Genomic DNA, 16359 nt, shown 5'->3' with positions numbered 1-16359 from the left:
GTATTGGACTGGGTGTTTTCTATGTATAATAAGTATGTATTTACAAAAAAAAGTATTTAAGTATGTTTATATCCGTTGTCTAGTACCCATAGTACAAGCTTTGCTTAGTTTGGGACTAGAAGCGCAGTGTAAAATGTCTAAGGATATTTATTTATTTATTATTTATTTATTTATTATTTACAATACCAATCGATATCGATCTTAGGTATCGTAACTCTGACTCATTACTTTAGCATCTTAACAATAGTCAAAGCGTTATTTGCGAAGTAACCCTGTATTATTTAGCACCTTATTATACTAAAGGTTACTGAAATGAATGATAGCTCGGAAGCGGCATCTGACAGGCACACAATGGCGGCTCGTTATGATGGTTTACTCAAATAACAGATGCGGTAGCTGCACGACGAAACTGACATGGTAATTAGAGGTAATTCCTAATTACCGAACCTTTGAAAACGGTGAAAAGACGTTACGCGATCGTGGAACGAAATAAGGTATGGTAAGCTTTTGTTGCTTGAATTTTAGCTGAAGGTTTTGTTTTGTTTATTTTGCGTAAGAAAGTCCTCATTAAATTAATATTTTAAACTTTTCCTTATGTAAAATTCATCGTCTATGAGACAATAATTATATCACAATAGCCCTTTATTCTATAACTTGTTAGCACCAATATTTCGTAATGTGTTAACTAGTTAAAAATTTAGTTAAACTCTTACCAAATTGTAAGCAATAATTTCAATACATACTTATTCTTAATTTCCGTCTAAAGTTACCTATGACATAAAAAAGTGTGAGATGATTACTTATGTGAAAGTATCACACCATTCAAAAGAATGAGACGCAATATTAATTTTCTCAGCATTAAAAGTTACACAAACAATAATTACAATCTTATTAAAAATAATTTTCACAACAACAGAACCCTACCAAATACGGCAGAGGGCGTTCTTTCCGTCATCGGCTCTCATACAAAATGTATGTAAATTACAAGATAATAAGTCTTTATCCGTACATTGGCAGGTCATGGTCTGGCAGGCGTGTTTAATTTTAAAGCAGCCCTGTATTTCGGCTTACCTTTAATATCTTCATCAGAATTAATGACATACAAAGGGATACGTTGATAAGTCGTTTATTATATTTGTAATTAAATAACTCATTGTATTGTCGGACTGTTCACTGTTTTAGTTTATCTTTTTACGGACTTGTATGTTGTCATTGTTGAATACATTTGCTTGTTAAATGCAGCTGTATTTTTATTGAAAATAAATAGGAGGAAATGTTTGGCCATGAGTCGGTTTTGGTCCGTCAGATGTGTCCCTGGGGAACTGCGTATAATCAAGGGATGAAAGGTAAACACAAAAGTAGTGTGGCTCTTCCTGCTAACAATAACATATTCTTTTTTCATAAAAAATGGATTCAAGTTGTCAGGTATTTATTTTTATTTTTATTCAAACGACACTAGTTGAGTTTTTATTGACAGTCAAGCTGTATGGGTCCTGAGGTGGAATTGTGTAAAGCAATCGTAATCATTTGACAGTTCATAACGTACTATAAAGTCAGTTAAACAAAGCGTTTACATCTGGTTACACAGGAGTCACAACAGTGGGAATGAGATGTGGGATTAATCCTAGTGATGTAAACGTCAGACACCTATGTTATAATGATACACTAAATTGTGACACAATAATTATTATGGCTTATTAAATTCAACACAAGAATAATGTGACCACTGTGTCCAGCTTTTAAAGCTCTCTCGAGGAAGACTCAGGCTTATAGACATAATATCCACATACCAATATTCACGATTAATACAGTTAAAATAAACAGACATGATTCACAAAGAATTATTCGGTTTACACCTTTAGATTATACCTTGAGTCACATTAAATCAGCCGGAAAATCCTCTCACCCAGTCCCTTCATCAAAACCAAGGATTAAAAACTTATCAGTGCCTTCACACTACAACTGCCTTCTATCCTAATCCGCCACGAGTCAAAACAAAGTCTAAGGCACACAACACACTAACAAATTGATAAGGCTACCGATCCATCAAGCTATCGCCACGCGTGTGACTCCTGTCACAGACTACCGTGACATCAGAAGCCACCTATAGCTGCTTTGTCACATACAAAACTTATTATGGGCTGTCAAAGTGTTTTTTTTACTAGTTTGTGTCTACTACCCACCCACATTTTGTAGTTCGCTTTTAGGTCCTGTTTTATTGATCATTTTAGACGACAAAATGTTATGGGCTTATCGCGTGAAGTCGATAAAATAACGCAAAATCTTAACACGGCGTGCATCCTAGGCCTAACAGATGAGAATAAAAATAATATCAAGCAACTGCACGCTCTCTCAAAATTCCAAAGGCACGTCGCAACGCATGTCACTAGTTAAAAATGACATTTCATACTAAAAGTCACCTTGAACTAGCGTTCAACACGCGTGACTTTTATCAATAAGGGAGGAAACAATAGACAGTAGTAGGGGGAAAACCTGCAGAGTCTATCACATAGCTTATCTACCCCCGCGACGCCAGCCTAATCCATTACATCCTTAGTTAATAAAATCCCCCGAGTTATTTACAGGACGATAACTGATAAGTATGGAACGCCGCTACTGATATAATAGGTGACATAATGTCACTTTTGAGATTATTTTGTGTTGTGTCAATATTGTAGGCGCCAGATATGAAGGTTGGTTGTAGAATAAGGTTGTTGTATTGGAAATTATAGATGGATTAGTTGCTGTACACAATGCTTTTCATAAGAGTTATAAATAAGTAGCGGCTGCCCGCGACTTCGTACGCGTGGACCCCGTTTTACCCCCTTAGGGATTGAATTTTGAAAAATCCCGTCTAAATGGGACCTACGTTGTAAAAGGAACCCCCATGCAAAATTTGAGAGGCTGAGCACTTGTATATTAGTTTTTGAGATTTCGTGATGAGTGAGTGAGTCAGTCAGTGACCTTTCGCTTTAGATGAACCTTCTTTATCTATTGTGTTTTTAATCCATATTTACTGAAGAAGTGTTACTTCCATATTTGCTGTTTCACAATTCCATCTGACATTAAGATAATTGCAAATAAATGCATCAAATTAGTCAAATCGTGCAACGTCTAATAATAATAAAGTTCAGTTAAACATCAGTTAAAAATAAGTATCATCGTTAAGTACTTAGGCACTTAACAATGATACTTATTTTCAATGTCAACTCTTAGGTAATAATTACGTAATTAGGATATTAATTATAAAGTATTTAAACTCGTTAATTACTGCTTTAACTCATAAAGAATGTCTGGTTAGTGTGAGTCATAACAGTCATAATGTGTTTATTTGCAATTAGGCTTTTACAAAGCGCTTTTACACGTCCCAGTTAAACCCTACCATTGTCTGCTTCTAATCTCACTCATTCATTCAAAGTGCGAAATAAAACATAACAATGAGCCATGGACGTTGGCCCAAATGTTGGACCCAACGCCACTCGTCCAACGTGTGGATCTAGAAAATAATTGGCACCAACATTGGGACGAGCCAACCTCATTCTGAGTTCCAAGTCCATGTTGAAAGAAGGCTACATTTCTAAGCCCACATGGTTATAATGTGGTTGCAATAACGTCCTTTGATTCACTGGGTAGCACAGGCTGTTACAAAAACACCATCAAAACCCGTTTCACATTAAGATTTCTGTTTCCACTTATTACTAACGACGGGCAAACCCACTGAACACGTCTAGCTACGTAAAGTTATGGCCGCGCTACTAATTGCTGAATCGTAACACCAATGCCGCATAAGTACTAAGATTACCACATTCAGTCCGAGCAATTAAGCCTGTTAATCCTAGATGACCACAGCTTGGAGAGATCAGCCAGTAGTCAGCTAGTCAGCTAGTCAGCTAGTCAGCGTCATATAGTTCGTGACACCTAAAGTGGCTAAAAAGTTGATAGCACAATCTTTCTTCAATTGTAACTAACGCCCGTTTTCATAAACGTTACTATGAGGTCTCACAGTGCGCGTGTAGCACAGGGTGACACACGAACCAATCACAGAGCTCTATTCAATTTTGTGCGTTCGATTTGCTGCTTCACTTGCAATCGTTTTTGAATACGGACGTAGGACTTGTTGCGAATTTTTTGGCTACTTTAGGGGTCATAAACTATATTTTGACGCTGACCGTACTACGAACTTGACGCTTGAATACCTTTAAGGCTTATAAAATATTTCTTTGCAGCGACTAGACCCAACCCCCGCCATGTGTTATTTGTTTCTTTTCAAATAACGGACAAGACAAAATTCAAAATTGGGGGCGGGGCTGAGTATGGTCATTCCATGCTCTGTGGTGCAAACGAAAAATGAACATAGGCGTCCCTTTAAATATCATGTTGTCAAATCCATTATAATACCTACCCCTAGCAAAAGATGCTGACTTATTGAAGCTAGGTAACTTTTACACAGAATTTTTGTACTATCACAGAATCCCGGAACTAATTTTCTTTAAGCGAAATTCCTTTACCCTATAAACTAAGAGCTAGATTTCCACGTTCTTATTCATCTATTAGCTACTTTGGTTCACTTTAATTAACTTCCGATCTTGAACTTACGATCACCGATATCGATAAACTGTGCACAACACTATCGGGGCCCTTAAAATACCTTTAATGCAATTATCAGACGAACGGGTCTTTCTGGATTCGTGCGATTCAATGAAGACATGCTTAAGTCACATCACTTGAAGAACCGCCAGCTCATTCTGTTCAAAAACTCAAGTCCAATATTTTCATCTACTTACTTTGAATTCATAAACATAACAACAATATTGTACCTAAGGTAAAAGAACTTGGATCGAGTTTGTTTATAGCGTACGTCTGGCTCACGGACTATGTCTACCTACATCTCGCTGTAACCCCTGTGTAGCCAGAATCTCATGTAGCGTTATGCAGAAGATTACTAAAAAAATACAGAATTTTACACAAATCTTTGTGTAATTTCAGCATCACAGATTTGCTAGCAATAAATATAAAGAAATCATTTACTCTGATTACGCATGTTTAATATTTGGGTGATATGTATTAGGTATGAGAAAATCCGCAGAAATTAAGATAATACTAATTAGTTTTGTGATAATGAAGTACTTAATCCTAGTGTCAGACTATGAGTCACCAAAAGCTTCTAAGAACCCTAATGTCTGACTGTGACTAATGCATAATAGTTGACACTTTTCTGCCTGTTAAGTTTTTTTACCTTAGGTACAATATTGTTGTTATGTTTATGAATTCAAAGTAAGTAGATGAAATTGGACTTGAGTTTTTGAACAGAATGAGCTGGCGGTTCTTCAAGTGATGTGACTTAAGCATGTCTTCATTGAATCGCACGAATCCAGAAAGACCCGTTCGTCTGATAATTGCATTAAAGGTATTTTAAGGGCCCCGATAGTGTTGTGCACAGTTTATCGATATCGGTGATCGTAAGTTCAAGATCGGAAGTTAATTAAAGTGAACCAAAGTAGCTAATAGATGAATAAGAACGTGGAAATCTAGCTCTTAGTTTATAGGGTAAAGGAATTTCGCTTAAAGAAAATTAGTTCCGGGATTCTGTGATAGTACAAAAATTCTGTGTAAAAGTTACCTAGCTTCAATAAGTCAGCATCTTTTGCTAGGGGTAGGTATTATAATGGATTTGACAACATGATATTTAAAGGGACGCCTATGTTCATTATTGTTCGTCCTTTATGATGATGATGATGATGATGATAATGATGACGCTATAAAGCTCTCCCTAATTGATAGTTTGTGGGCGATGCTTTTTAACAAAGAGGAGGTTCTCAATCCGCTAGCTTAAGTGGTTGCAGATTTAATTTTGACTCTCTTGTGGCAAAAGTTAGTGTGATACTCAGGAACATCCACTAAACTAAAATTTTCGTCGAGCCATTTAGTTATTAGTCAATATTCTGTTTATATGCGCAAGTAGTTTAAATTCTCTTTCTACACATCATTAATTTCTTCGCCGTTAAATCGCTGTCCATTCGGTAGAAAATCACTTGTAAATAAAACATTTAATTTCATTGGAAATGTTTAATTTAACTCAGTTATTCCAGAGGATTTTAAGTTAAAAGACTTGTTCGATCCGTGTTCTCGCACTAATTTAGGTCTTAAAACATCCCACGCAAAGTAAGTCTTAATTAAGACTAAGTTAAGTCTTATAAATCCATCTGGAGGGTAAATGGGTATTGTCACGCGAAGGAATCATGAAATCACAAACTATCTTAAATAAATTGGATTGGAAGAAAAAGCTTATAGAGCGTAACTTATGTGATAAAATAGGCGTATTTGTAAGAACACTTTGGAATTAAAAAGCGCAATAAAAAGTACTAAGTAATAACAGGGCTATTGTTTAAACATTAGCAACATCATAAGCGACGACATTAATTTGTTTTATAATTCGTTGGCTTTTTTTTCACGCTAAAATAAATATTTATTTCATTTACCACTCTAAATTTTTATAAGTCTTCGCGCATCACCAAGATCATATAAAAAAATGAGTGTCGCGTCGTTCTTTCGTATAAGAATGAGACATAGACTTACGACTGTCACGACAGCACTTGAAAATATTTTTTTTTTTCAGTTGAAACTTTTTATGTGCTATGTTAAAAGTCGTAATAATAACCATGTTATATGTTACCAATTGTATTTGAAGGTGTATTCGTAAACGGTGTGTTTGCATAAATAAAATATTTGTATTTGTATTTGTATTTGTATATGTCGCTGTATATGATGTAAATTTTTATCTACATAGGTGGTCCTGAAAAGTTTCTTGTGTGAGCCACTAAACCAAGTCTCGCCGAAGCCAAAAATCCCACTGCATTAAAGTTCTCACTGATAAGATTTTTTATTCTAGTAGGTATCCAGTTAAACAATAGATTTTCGCCAAAAAATACCATGTGTGTATTTTACTAACTGATACCGATAAACCCTTTTATTGTAGTAGCCACGAAAACAATAGAAAACGGGTGCTTAAATTCAATTGTTTTTGTCGTTACCATTGTTAGTCATTCTGTGAGTCAAGATATATCTATCTCTGTCTAAAATATACCACGTGCTAAAGAGCCGGCGTAGAGGGGATACAATGCTTTCTTGTGCGCGTATCATAGCACGGTTGCTCATTCGTTCGCTTGCTTCGTGTGCGCGCGGTCGTTCCTTGATTTTACTATATTTTCGTAACAGTGACAGTAAGATGCCAGGCGAAAAGAAAGTAACGTTTGTGTTACCGGTTTTGAAAAAGCGGAAAATAGTTCCAAGAGATTTGTCTAACGTAGAGTTCGATACAAGTGAGGATGTGGCTGTGATTCGAAGCTTCGATAAGATGGGATTGCGGGACGAGTTACTACGAGGAATCTATAACTATGGTATGTTTATTTAATTTTCTACTCTTAAGGGATTTTCTACCGAAATATCCTGTCTGTTTCTAATAAGCTGAAAAAATCGAATTGGCTAAGGAAATAGAACCTACGACCCTTCGTATACGAAGGAGTCGAGCCCATGATCCCACACAGTATTACCGTGTGGGCTCATGGGCTCAATTCCTTCAGGCTTTACCAAGTTATTAGAAATTTAACTTAACTTGCAACTCTTGGTGTTTAAAAAATAGTAACTAGCATGTTTGTCACTGGGAAAAAATTAACATCACGACCCTTTGCTGGCCAGGTGGACTCATGGATTCTATTTCCAAATAAGGCTTGACTTTTCTATATTATTACAAATTTAGTTTGAGATGCAACTTTTAATATTGGCAATATGACTAAGTTATTAGAAATTTAATTTGAGATTAAACATCCTACTAATATTATAAAGGCGAAAGTTAGGATGTCTGGATGCCATGATATCTGGATGTCTGGATGTTTGTTACTCTTTCACGCAAAAACTAGGTACTGAATGGATTTTGTTGAAACTTTACAGTATTATTGTTTATAACCCAGATTGACATATAGTTTATAATGTACTAGCGGCCGCCCGCGACTTCGTACGCATGGACCTCGTTTTACTCCATTAGGGGTGGAGTTTCGTAAAATCCGCTCTTAGCATCTATAGCGCATACATTTTAAATTTCAACTCTCTTACTTTAAACACATAGGACTTTCATAATATAAACTTCCAACCCTCCTTTTATCTCCTTAGCCCCCGTAGTTGATTTCTAATGATACATTTTCAGTATATGTACCACCACCACCACTACCATTTCAGCCATAGGACGTCCACTGCTGAACATAGGCCTCCCCCAATGCTTTCCATGTTGATCGATTGGAAGCGGCCTGCGTCCAGCGCTTCGCTGCTACCTTTACGATGTCGTCGGTCTACCTTGTAGGTGGAAGTCCCACGCTACGTTTTCCGGTACGCGGCCTCCATTCCAGAACCATTCTGCCCCATCGGCCATCAGTTCTGCGTACTATGTGCCCTGCCCATTGCCACTTCAGCTTGCTAATCCGTCGGGCTATGTCAGCGACTTTGATTCGTTTACGGATCTCCTCATTTCTGATTCGATCTCGCAAAGAAACTACCATTTCAGCCATAGGACGTCCACTGCTGAACATAGGCCTCCCCCAATGCTTTCCATGTTGATCGATTGGAAGCGGCCTGCGTCCAGCGCTTCGCTGCTACCTTTACGATGTCGTCGGTCCACCTTGTAGGTGGAAGTCCCACGCTACGTTTTCCGGTACGCGGCCTCCATTCCAGAACCATTCTGCCCCATCGGCCATCAGTTCTGCGTACTATGTGCCCTTCCCATTGCCACTTCAGCTTGCTAATCCGTCGGGCTATGTCAGCGACTTTGATTCGTTTACGGATCTCCTCATTTCTGATTCGATCTCGCAAAGAAACACCAAGCATAGCCCTCTTCATAGCACGCTGTGCAACTCAGCTTCTGTACCTATAAGGCCTATAGTGAGAGGCCACGTTTCCGAGCCATAAGTTATCACTGGTAACACACATTGGTTATACACTCTAGTCTTCAGGCATTGAGATATTTTGGACGAAAAGATGTTGCGTAGTTTCCCGAACGCTGCCCAGCCGAGTTGGATTCGACGATTGACCTCCTTCTCGAAATTGGACCTACCTAGCTGGATCGTTTGTCCGAGGTAGACATAGTAATACCTACTTGTCGACAATCTCGAGAATTGAGCTCCCAACTGAAACTGGGTAGGGCGCAACACGGACATTCGACATAAGCTTCGTTTTGTCCATGTTCATCCTCAGGCCTACCTGTTGGGAAAATCGATTAAGGTCTTCGAGCATTGTGCCAAGATCTTCCAACGATTCTGCCATGACCACAATATCGACGGCAAACCGATGTGTACACAGTACCACAGTGTACCGAACAGTATATGTACCTACACCTCCACAATATCTAGAGATCATAGTGAGCATACATTTTAACTTTCAAGTCTCTTACTTTAAAAACCGAGGACTGCAATACAAACTTCTAACCCCCTTTTTAACTCCGATAAGGGTTGAATTTTGCAAAATTTCGTCTTAGTGACTACGACCTACGTTCTAAAAGGAGGTGTATTCCACTTTGATCACCTGGCTTTGATCAGCTAGGTGATCAAAGTGGACTTACAGCGACAATTTAGTGTCCTTTGAATTTATTCTGTGCCTTTGATCACCCACGGATACGATGTCCTGGGCAAGCCAAGCCAAGTAGACTCTAGTTAAATTATTATTTTAGTGTCCTTTGATCATCTACAAACAAATCACACCTCCTCTGAATAGTCACAATATGTCCAATTGTTGTACTACATATTTTGTTTTGTAACATTTTTGATATTTTCTAAAAACCGCAATAAACAAATTGGACATGTATGTGACAATTCAGAGGTATGATTTATTTATAGGTGATCAAAGAACACTAAAAAAAATAATTTAACTGGAGTCCACTTTGATCATCTTGGTGATCAAAGCCAGGTGGAATAGACCATTAACCCCTATGAGAAGTCTTTTGAGACTTGTAGTTTCTGAGACTTCGTGATGAGTGAGTGAGGCACTTAGTCATTCAATTACCTTTCTTTCTACTAAAATTATACGTACCTATAGTAATTATCATTAAACTCAAATAAGTAAGTTACCTACCAACCTAAGTAATTAAAATAAAGACCCTACCAAAAAATTAACAAATTACATACAGAAAACAAAAACGAAGTAATTCTTATCCTATTTAACTACAATCGCCCACGCGCCCATACCATTTGTCCGCCGCTGAACCGTACCCTAATATTCATCTCGGTAGATGGCGGCACTTAATAAGAATTTGCAAGGAAGTTTGTAAAAAGTCACTAATTAACACTTTGATTTGCTCGTTTAAACACAGTGAATGATTCAAATAGGTACATACAGTGAATGGTTCAATTACATAAAATATCTTTATTTATTAAATTTTCAATATTATTACGAACAGCGTTATTCATAGTACATGTAATAATTAGTTACTAATTTACTAATGATGTCGATAGATGGCGGTTGACAGCTTTGCCTTCATGAATATTTACGTACCTCAAAAATTTTTGTCAGGCGCAAGAAGATTTTAACCAATGACGATAGATGGCGCTTTTCCACGTCTTATGAAAATCCCAAATATTTTACGGGACCCTATTTTTTTCCAAAATAAAATTTAGCCTATGTTACTCGTGAGTTATGTAGCTTTCGAATGGTGAAAGAATTTTTAAAATCGGTCCAGTAGTTTTTGAGCCTATCCATTACAACTAAACAAACAAACAAACAAACAAACAAAGTTTTCCTCTTTATAATATTAGTGTAGATGACGATATGTGACAAACAAATTTCAATAAATAAATAAGACGTGTCTAAAAAGCGCCATCTATCGTCATTGGTTAAAATCACATTACAGAGCTGGACAAACTACTGTTTTTGACGTCCGTAAATATTCATACGGGGGAAGCTGTGAAACGCCATCTATCAACATGATATCTAACGGGGGTGAAACGAAGTCCACGCGTACGAAATCGCGGGCGGCCGCTAGTTCTTAATTAATACTGTTTGTTATTGGGCAAAATTTACAGATGTCTGTACTTTGCAGGGTTCGAGAAACCGTCCGCAATCCAGCAAAGGAGTATCTTGCCTATTGTGAATGGTAGAGATGTGATAGCCCAAGCCCAGTCTGGTACTGGTAAAACTGCCACCTTTTCTGCTTCAATACTCCAGTCGTTGGACACAACTGTACGTGAAACGCAAGTGTTGGTGCTCTCTCCGACTCGTGAGTTGGCTACGCAGATCCAGAAAGTGATCCTTGCGTTGGGCGACTTCATGAACGTGCAGTGCCATGCTTGCATCGGCGGCACCAACCTTGGGCAAGACATAAGGAAACTGGATTATGGGCAACACGTTGTTTCTGGCACACCGGGAAGGGTTTTTGGTAAGTTTTATTCACTATTTTGACTAACCTTTTTATTTTTATGAAGGTCTATTTTATAAATCGTCTGATAATTTAGGTCTTATTGTAATCAAATTACATATTTTTTAATTATTTTTTCTAGATATGATCAAGAGGCGTGTATTGAGGACCAGAGCAATCAAAATGCTAGTTCTTGATGAAGCAGATGAGATGTTGGATAAAGGATTTAAGGAGCAAATCTATGATGTGTACCGCTACTTACCCCCTGCAACCCAGGTTGTGCTCATGTCTGCTACATTGCCCCATGAAATTCTTGAGATGACTTCGAAGTTCATGACAGACCCCATCAGGATTTTGGTTAAACGGTAAGTTGTAATTTTTAATTTTAAGAATTATCTTTTTTACGTCCTTTATCTTCTTCTTTTGCTTACTTCTATCAACCTCTTTAATTTTATGTCCGTTTATTCTGAAAAGTGAAATTAATGTTGTCTCCCTTACCTCAATTTCCATTTTAACCAGTAATGATAATAATTACTAAACTATGTGTATCATTATTAGTTAATTTAATTTCTTTCAATTAACCATGTGTGTTTTATATTGTGTCTTCTTCTTTGCAGTGATGAATTGACTCTCGAAGGAATCAAGCAGTTCTTCGTAGCTGTGGAGAAAGAGGAATGGAAATTCGACACTCTTTGTGATTTGTATGACACACTCACAATCTCACAAGCTGTTGTCTTCTGCAACACGAGGAGGAAAGTGGACTGGCTGACACAAAAGATGCGAGAGGTCAATTTCACTGTGTGCTCCATGCACGGTGATATGCCTCAGAAAGAGAGAGATAACATTATGAAAGAATTTCGCTCTGGAAAAAGGTATGTTTACTTCACAAAAAAATTAATTTGTTTAACTTTTTCTTTTTATAGTTTTGAATTTAAACTGAAATTTGACTCAATTTCATGTATAGCAAAAAATCTATCAAATAAAGCCATACTTTTTAAACTTATCCATGGTTCTTTTTTATTTAGTATGGCCCAAAAACATAGTCCAGTTAGCACTTCCAAAAGGATTTCTAGGCTCCTTTAAATTTTCACAGTAACTTTGTCCAATGCGTTATGCCATCTATTTGAACAATTTTTAATTTCTTTATATCTTTTTGTTTCAGCCGAGTCCTAATCACAACAGACGTATGGTCCAGAGGCATCGACGTCCAGCAAGTGTCCCTAGTCATCAACTACGACCTGCCGAACAATCGCGAGCTGTATATCCACAGGATCGGCCGGTCAGGAAGATTTGGCCGTAAAGGAGTCGCTATCAATTTCGCCAAGTGCGATGACATCAGAATCTTGAGAGACATCGAACAGTATTATGCGACTCAAATTGATGAAATGCCCATGAATGTGGCCGATTTAGTTTAATGTTTAACTGATCAGACCTTGCTAATTATTCCCGGTTCTGCGCTGGATTTGTACTGCGATGAAGGGATATCAAATGGTGTTTTAATGACTGAAATATTTTCATTGCTAAAATTGATTATGATGACTGAAAAATTATTCACTGTTGATTCTTTTAGTGAGACTGAAAGATGAGCAATAGTTTTGTATTGTATAATATTAGTAATAAGTAGTAAAAACAGCATGTTGCTGCACAGTAAACTAGATTTAATTTGATTTTAATAATAAAATATTTAAATGTAATCATGGTGTTTTATTTATTTTATTCGTAGTAGTTTATGATCAAATGCTATAACTACCATAGTATTATAAAATAAGGTAAATAAATTAATAAAAAAAAAATAAGTACGAAAACATACTCTCTCACTTGGAATCTAAAACACAAGTTCTGTAGTTACAAGAAATTGTCGCAACTCATACCAGAATAGTATTACAAACTATACAAACTTTGAATGTTATTTAGATACCACGAAAATTTTATTAAACTTTACTAAATAGTTAACATTTATTTCGTAACTAAATTAAGTAAGTTACTTAACTTCGCCGGATGTTGTGTTATAAGAAAAATCATGCAATCAAGAAGTAACTTGTGAACGACAATAAGTTATTAGTGTCTTTTTGGTCCAGCACATCAGCCTATCCTTTTGTTACAAAATCGACTCTGTTCCAAGTGAATAAAGTTCAATATTTACCTAATGGTATCTATAGAAAAGTGTGTAAATCGTCCCAATTTATAATGTCACCGGACGTTAGTCTGATCTGATCGAGAAGTTTTATTACTTCTTTGGGCAAAGAAATTCGTGTGGAATTGAATTTGGGAACACATATTGAGGTCATTTATTTAAGTGCCTGTCTTTTCACGCCTAAGCTTCTAAACTGATTTCTGAAATAAATCTAAGTTTGTTCTAGAGATAGATTAGATCTTAGAATTTTTTTATTCTATTATTTGTTCGAGGCAAATAGATATAGAGAGATGTCAACAAATGCGCTGAGTTCGAAACTCAGTGTTGCATTAGAAATTCACAAACACAAAGTAATCAAAATATGTGCACAATCCACTGCGGTATCAGTACACAACGTTCGAATAATCTTTAGTACTACACAAGCAATGTAAACTGTTTACATTATGACGTCGCTGCTGTCATCATTGCTGTCACGAGTGATGTGTTCTGTTTTTGGGCATATTGCTGCGACACTGGCCCCGCCCCCTTGTCACATCTCCCTTTAGTTTCTGTGATCTGTGGGGATTGTTCATGTTAACGTTAATATTAAAACACGTAGTCATATAACTACTAAAGGGGATCCTGCAAAAAACGAAAGGTCTTCGTGGGAACAAGCCCATTAGATTTAACTCAAAATTTAAACTTTTTTATCAAAGTTAAAAGTAGTGCAAGATTCCAAGCAAACACCATGTTTTCGCGTGGGCCTTTCAAACTTTCAACTTAAGCAAACATGGCTCCCACTTATTGACTATAAAAGACAAAACTCCATCTGAAATTCGACATGTTAAGCATACGGACGGTATATCCATCCCGGGGGATTCATTGATGTCAACTTTGTTTGGGCAGCTACGAACAGGCCACACAAATATTGGGTTTGATCGCAGAGTACTTTGGGTAAAGACTGCTCTTTCAAGGACGAATGTTCTGATTTAGGGATTTCTTGTAACAGTTTTTGAATACAGGCACAAAAGTTATCAAGTTACCACACAGCTTACAAACTTTAATTAATAGCAACGGCTATAAAGTCTACAAGTTTTTTTTGTCTTTTTTATGCATAAAAATGCAGGTATATTCTCTCGATTGTATTTTTATAACATCCTACACCATGCCTTTTATAAATTGTATTAATCTATGAAAATGTCATAACTAACGTGTTTTAAAACTGTTACATTAATAAATAGGTACGAATAAGATAGATAAAGAAAATTTCATTGATTTGACTTTAATTGAAAAAAGTTTTCCTTTCCTAAGTTACTGTTACTGTTAATTACACTAAAATTTTCTTAATCATTTTCACTTTAGATTTTATCGGGCTGTAATTAAAAACTCAAACTTAATGTCCCCGTCTATTGGTTAAGTAGTCTGTATCCGTAACGTATTTAGCCAAACTCAAATAGTGACCCTCAATATCTGGCCTAAGGATCTGTGTGTTTATTATTTGCCGTCGGCCGATGGGAAAGTTGACTAATCCCGCCTTGATAGTGTTTGATAAGGAACGGTTGGATCGGCTTAATTTGTTAATAACCTCGGTTTGAGAAACTGCCATCTAATGTGAAGTAACCTTGATAACGTTGAAAACATTGAACTTCAGGTTCTCTCCAGTTTATTCTGTATACCGTTAGACTGGCTCGTAAAACACTTTCAGGATCAGTAACCAGTTTTTCGATATCTTGTATAGTTTAGAAATAATCAAGTGAGATCACTTATCATTTCCACCCTGTATATTTTTGTTGCTAATTACCACCTATAATAACAGTTTAACTGTTTTTTTGTGCTTTTGTTCCCAAACATAGCCGATGCCTTACCAATTGATATCTTCTTCGAACTTAGCGCGTGATTCACTTGTTTCAAAACTGGGTTAGACATAATTTCGATCTTGGCTTTATTATTTCATAAACTACTGTCAACACTGCGGATAGTTGATAACAAATCGTAAACGCGAGGATATTTCGAGAGTAAATGACAAAGCGAATGAGAACGTTCCGAAAATAGCTGGGAAATGTGTTCACGTAGCATTGTCTCAAAAACGTTGTTATTCGGGCGTCCTTACTTCATCAGCTAAAGTATGTTTCGTTCATTTTGAATCCATTTTCACTGAGTCTACATATTGGGCTAGTTTCCTAAAAATACTTTTAGTCTATCAATTAGATTATCAAAAGATATTGGACACGTATATTTTTATTTGTCAATCAAACAAGTAATTACGAAGTTATGATGCGTTAAGTTCCGCGTGACGTCACAAAGTGCTACAACGCCTTGATGTCACGGGCCTCTTTTTTTAAACTCTAGCGCACTTTATCTCTTTGAATTTTCATTAGTTTGAAAAAGTGAAAAATACGTGTCGAGTATTTTTTGATAAGTTAATCGACGGACTAATATTCAAACTCTTGCTTTTCAAACGTCCTCACTAGTGAGCGCGTTAAAAAAATTTATGAAAATTTTAGTTCTTGAACGTTTCCGCTAGGGGCGCTGTACAATCCGTCATACATTTTATGTCATTTTTTTACTATGTAAACTCACACTGGGCCCTCAGGAAACATATCTAAAGAATAATATTGATTCATCTTACGCACCTACATTTTATTCATGACTTCGAAGTAATTCAAAGCAAAGGGGGAAACGGATTTCCGTGCAATTCCTGCGATCATGCAGACTCCATTTCAAGAGGATGTAAAAATGAACATAAATACATTTTCACTTGAGAGATGATGGGTACTTTCAGTCTTGCATTTGGGTCAATTGATTGACCTACATCTTTGTATTGTGATCCAATTTAGGTTACACTTCATCAGCA

General features: G+C 36.6%; 2 protein-coding genes across 2 annotated transcripts in view; one reads left to right on the top strand and one right to left on the bottom strand.

The window, feature by feature from the left end:
- LOC135080505 (uncharacterized) overlaps positions 1-16359 on the bottom strand; it is a 206286-nt gene that overhangs the window by 139319 nt on the left and 50608 nt on the right. The gene's annotated exons all lie outside the window — the stretch shown is intronic.
- On the top strand, positions 7271-12885 carry LOC135080363 (eukaryotic initiation factor 4A-III-like). Its single transcript, XM_063975011.1, has 5 exons — positions 7271-7397; positions 11078-11413; positions 11535-11757; positions 12010-12264; positions 12555-12885. The coding sequence occupies exons 1-5, from the start codon at positions 7355-7357 to the stop codon at positions 12805-12807; spliced, it is 1110 nt and encodes a 369-aa protein (XP_063831081.1). The 5' UTR covers positions 7271-7354; the 3' UTR covers positions 12808-12885.

This window comes from Ostrinia nubilalis, chromosome 18 (assembly GCF_963855985.1).
Source record: "Ostrinia nubilalis chromosome 18, ilOstNubi1.1, whole genome shotgun sequence".
NCBI lineage: Eukaryota > Metazoa > Arthropoda > Insecta > Lepidoptera > Crambidae > Ostrinia > Ostrinia nubilalis.
Note: the sequence above shows the minus strand (reverse complement) of the source record. Positions and strands in the feature narration are given on the sequence as shown.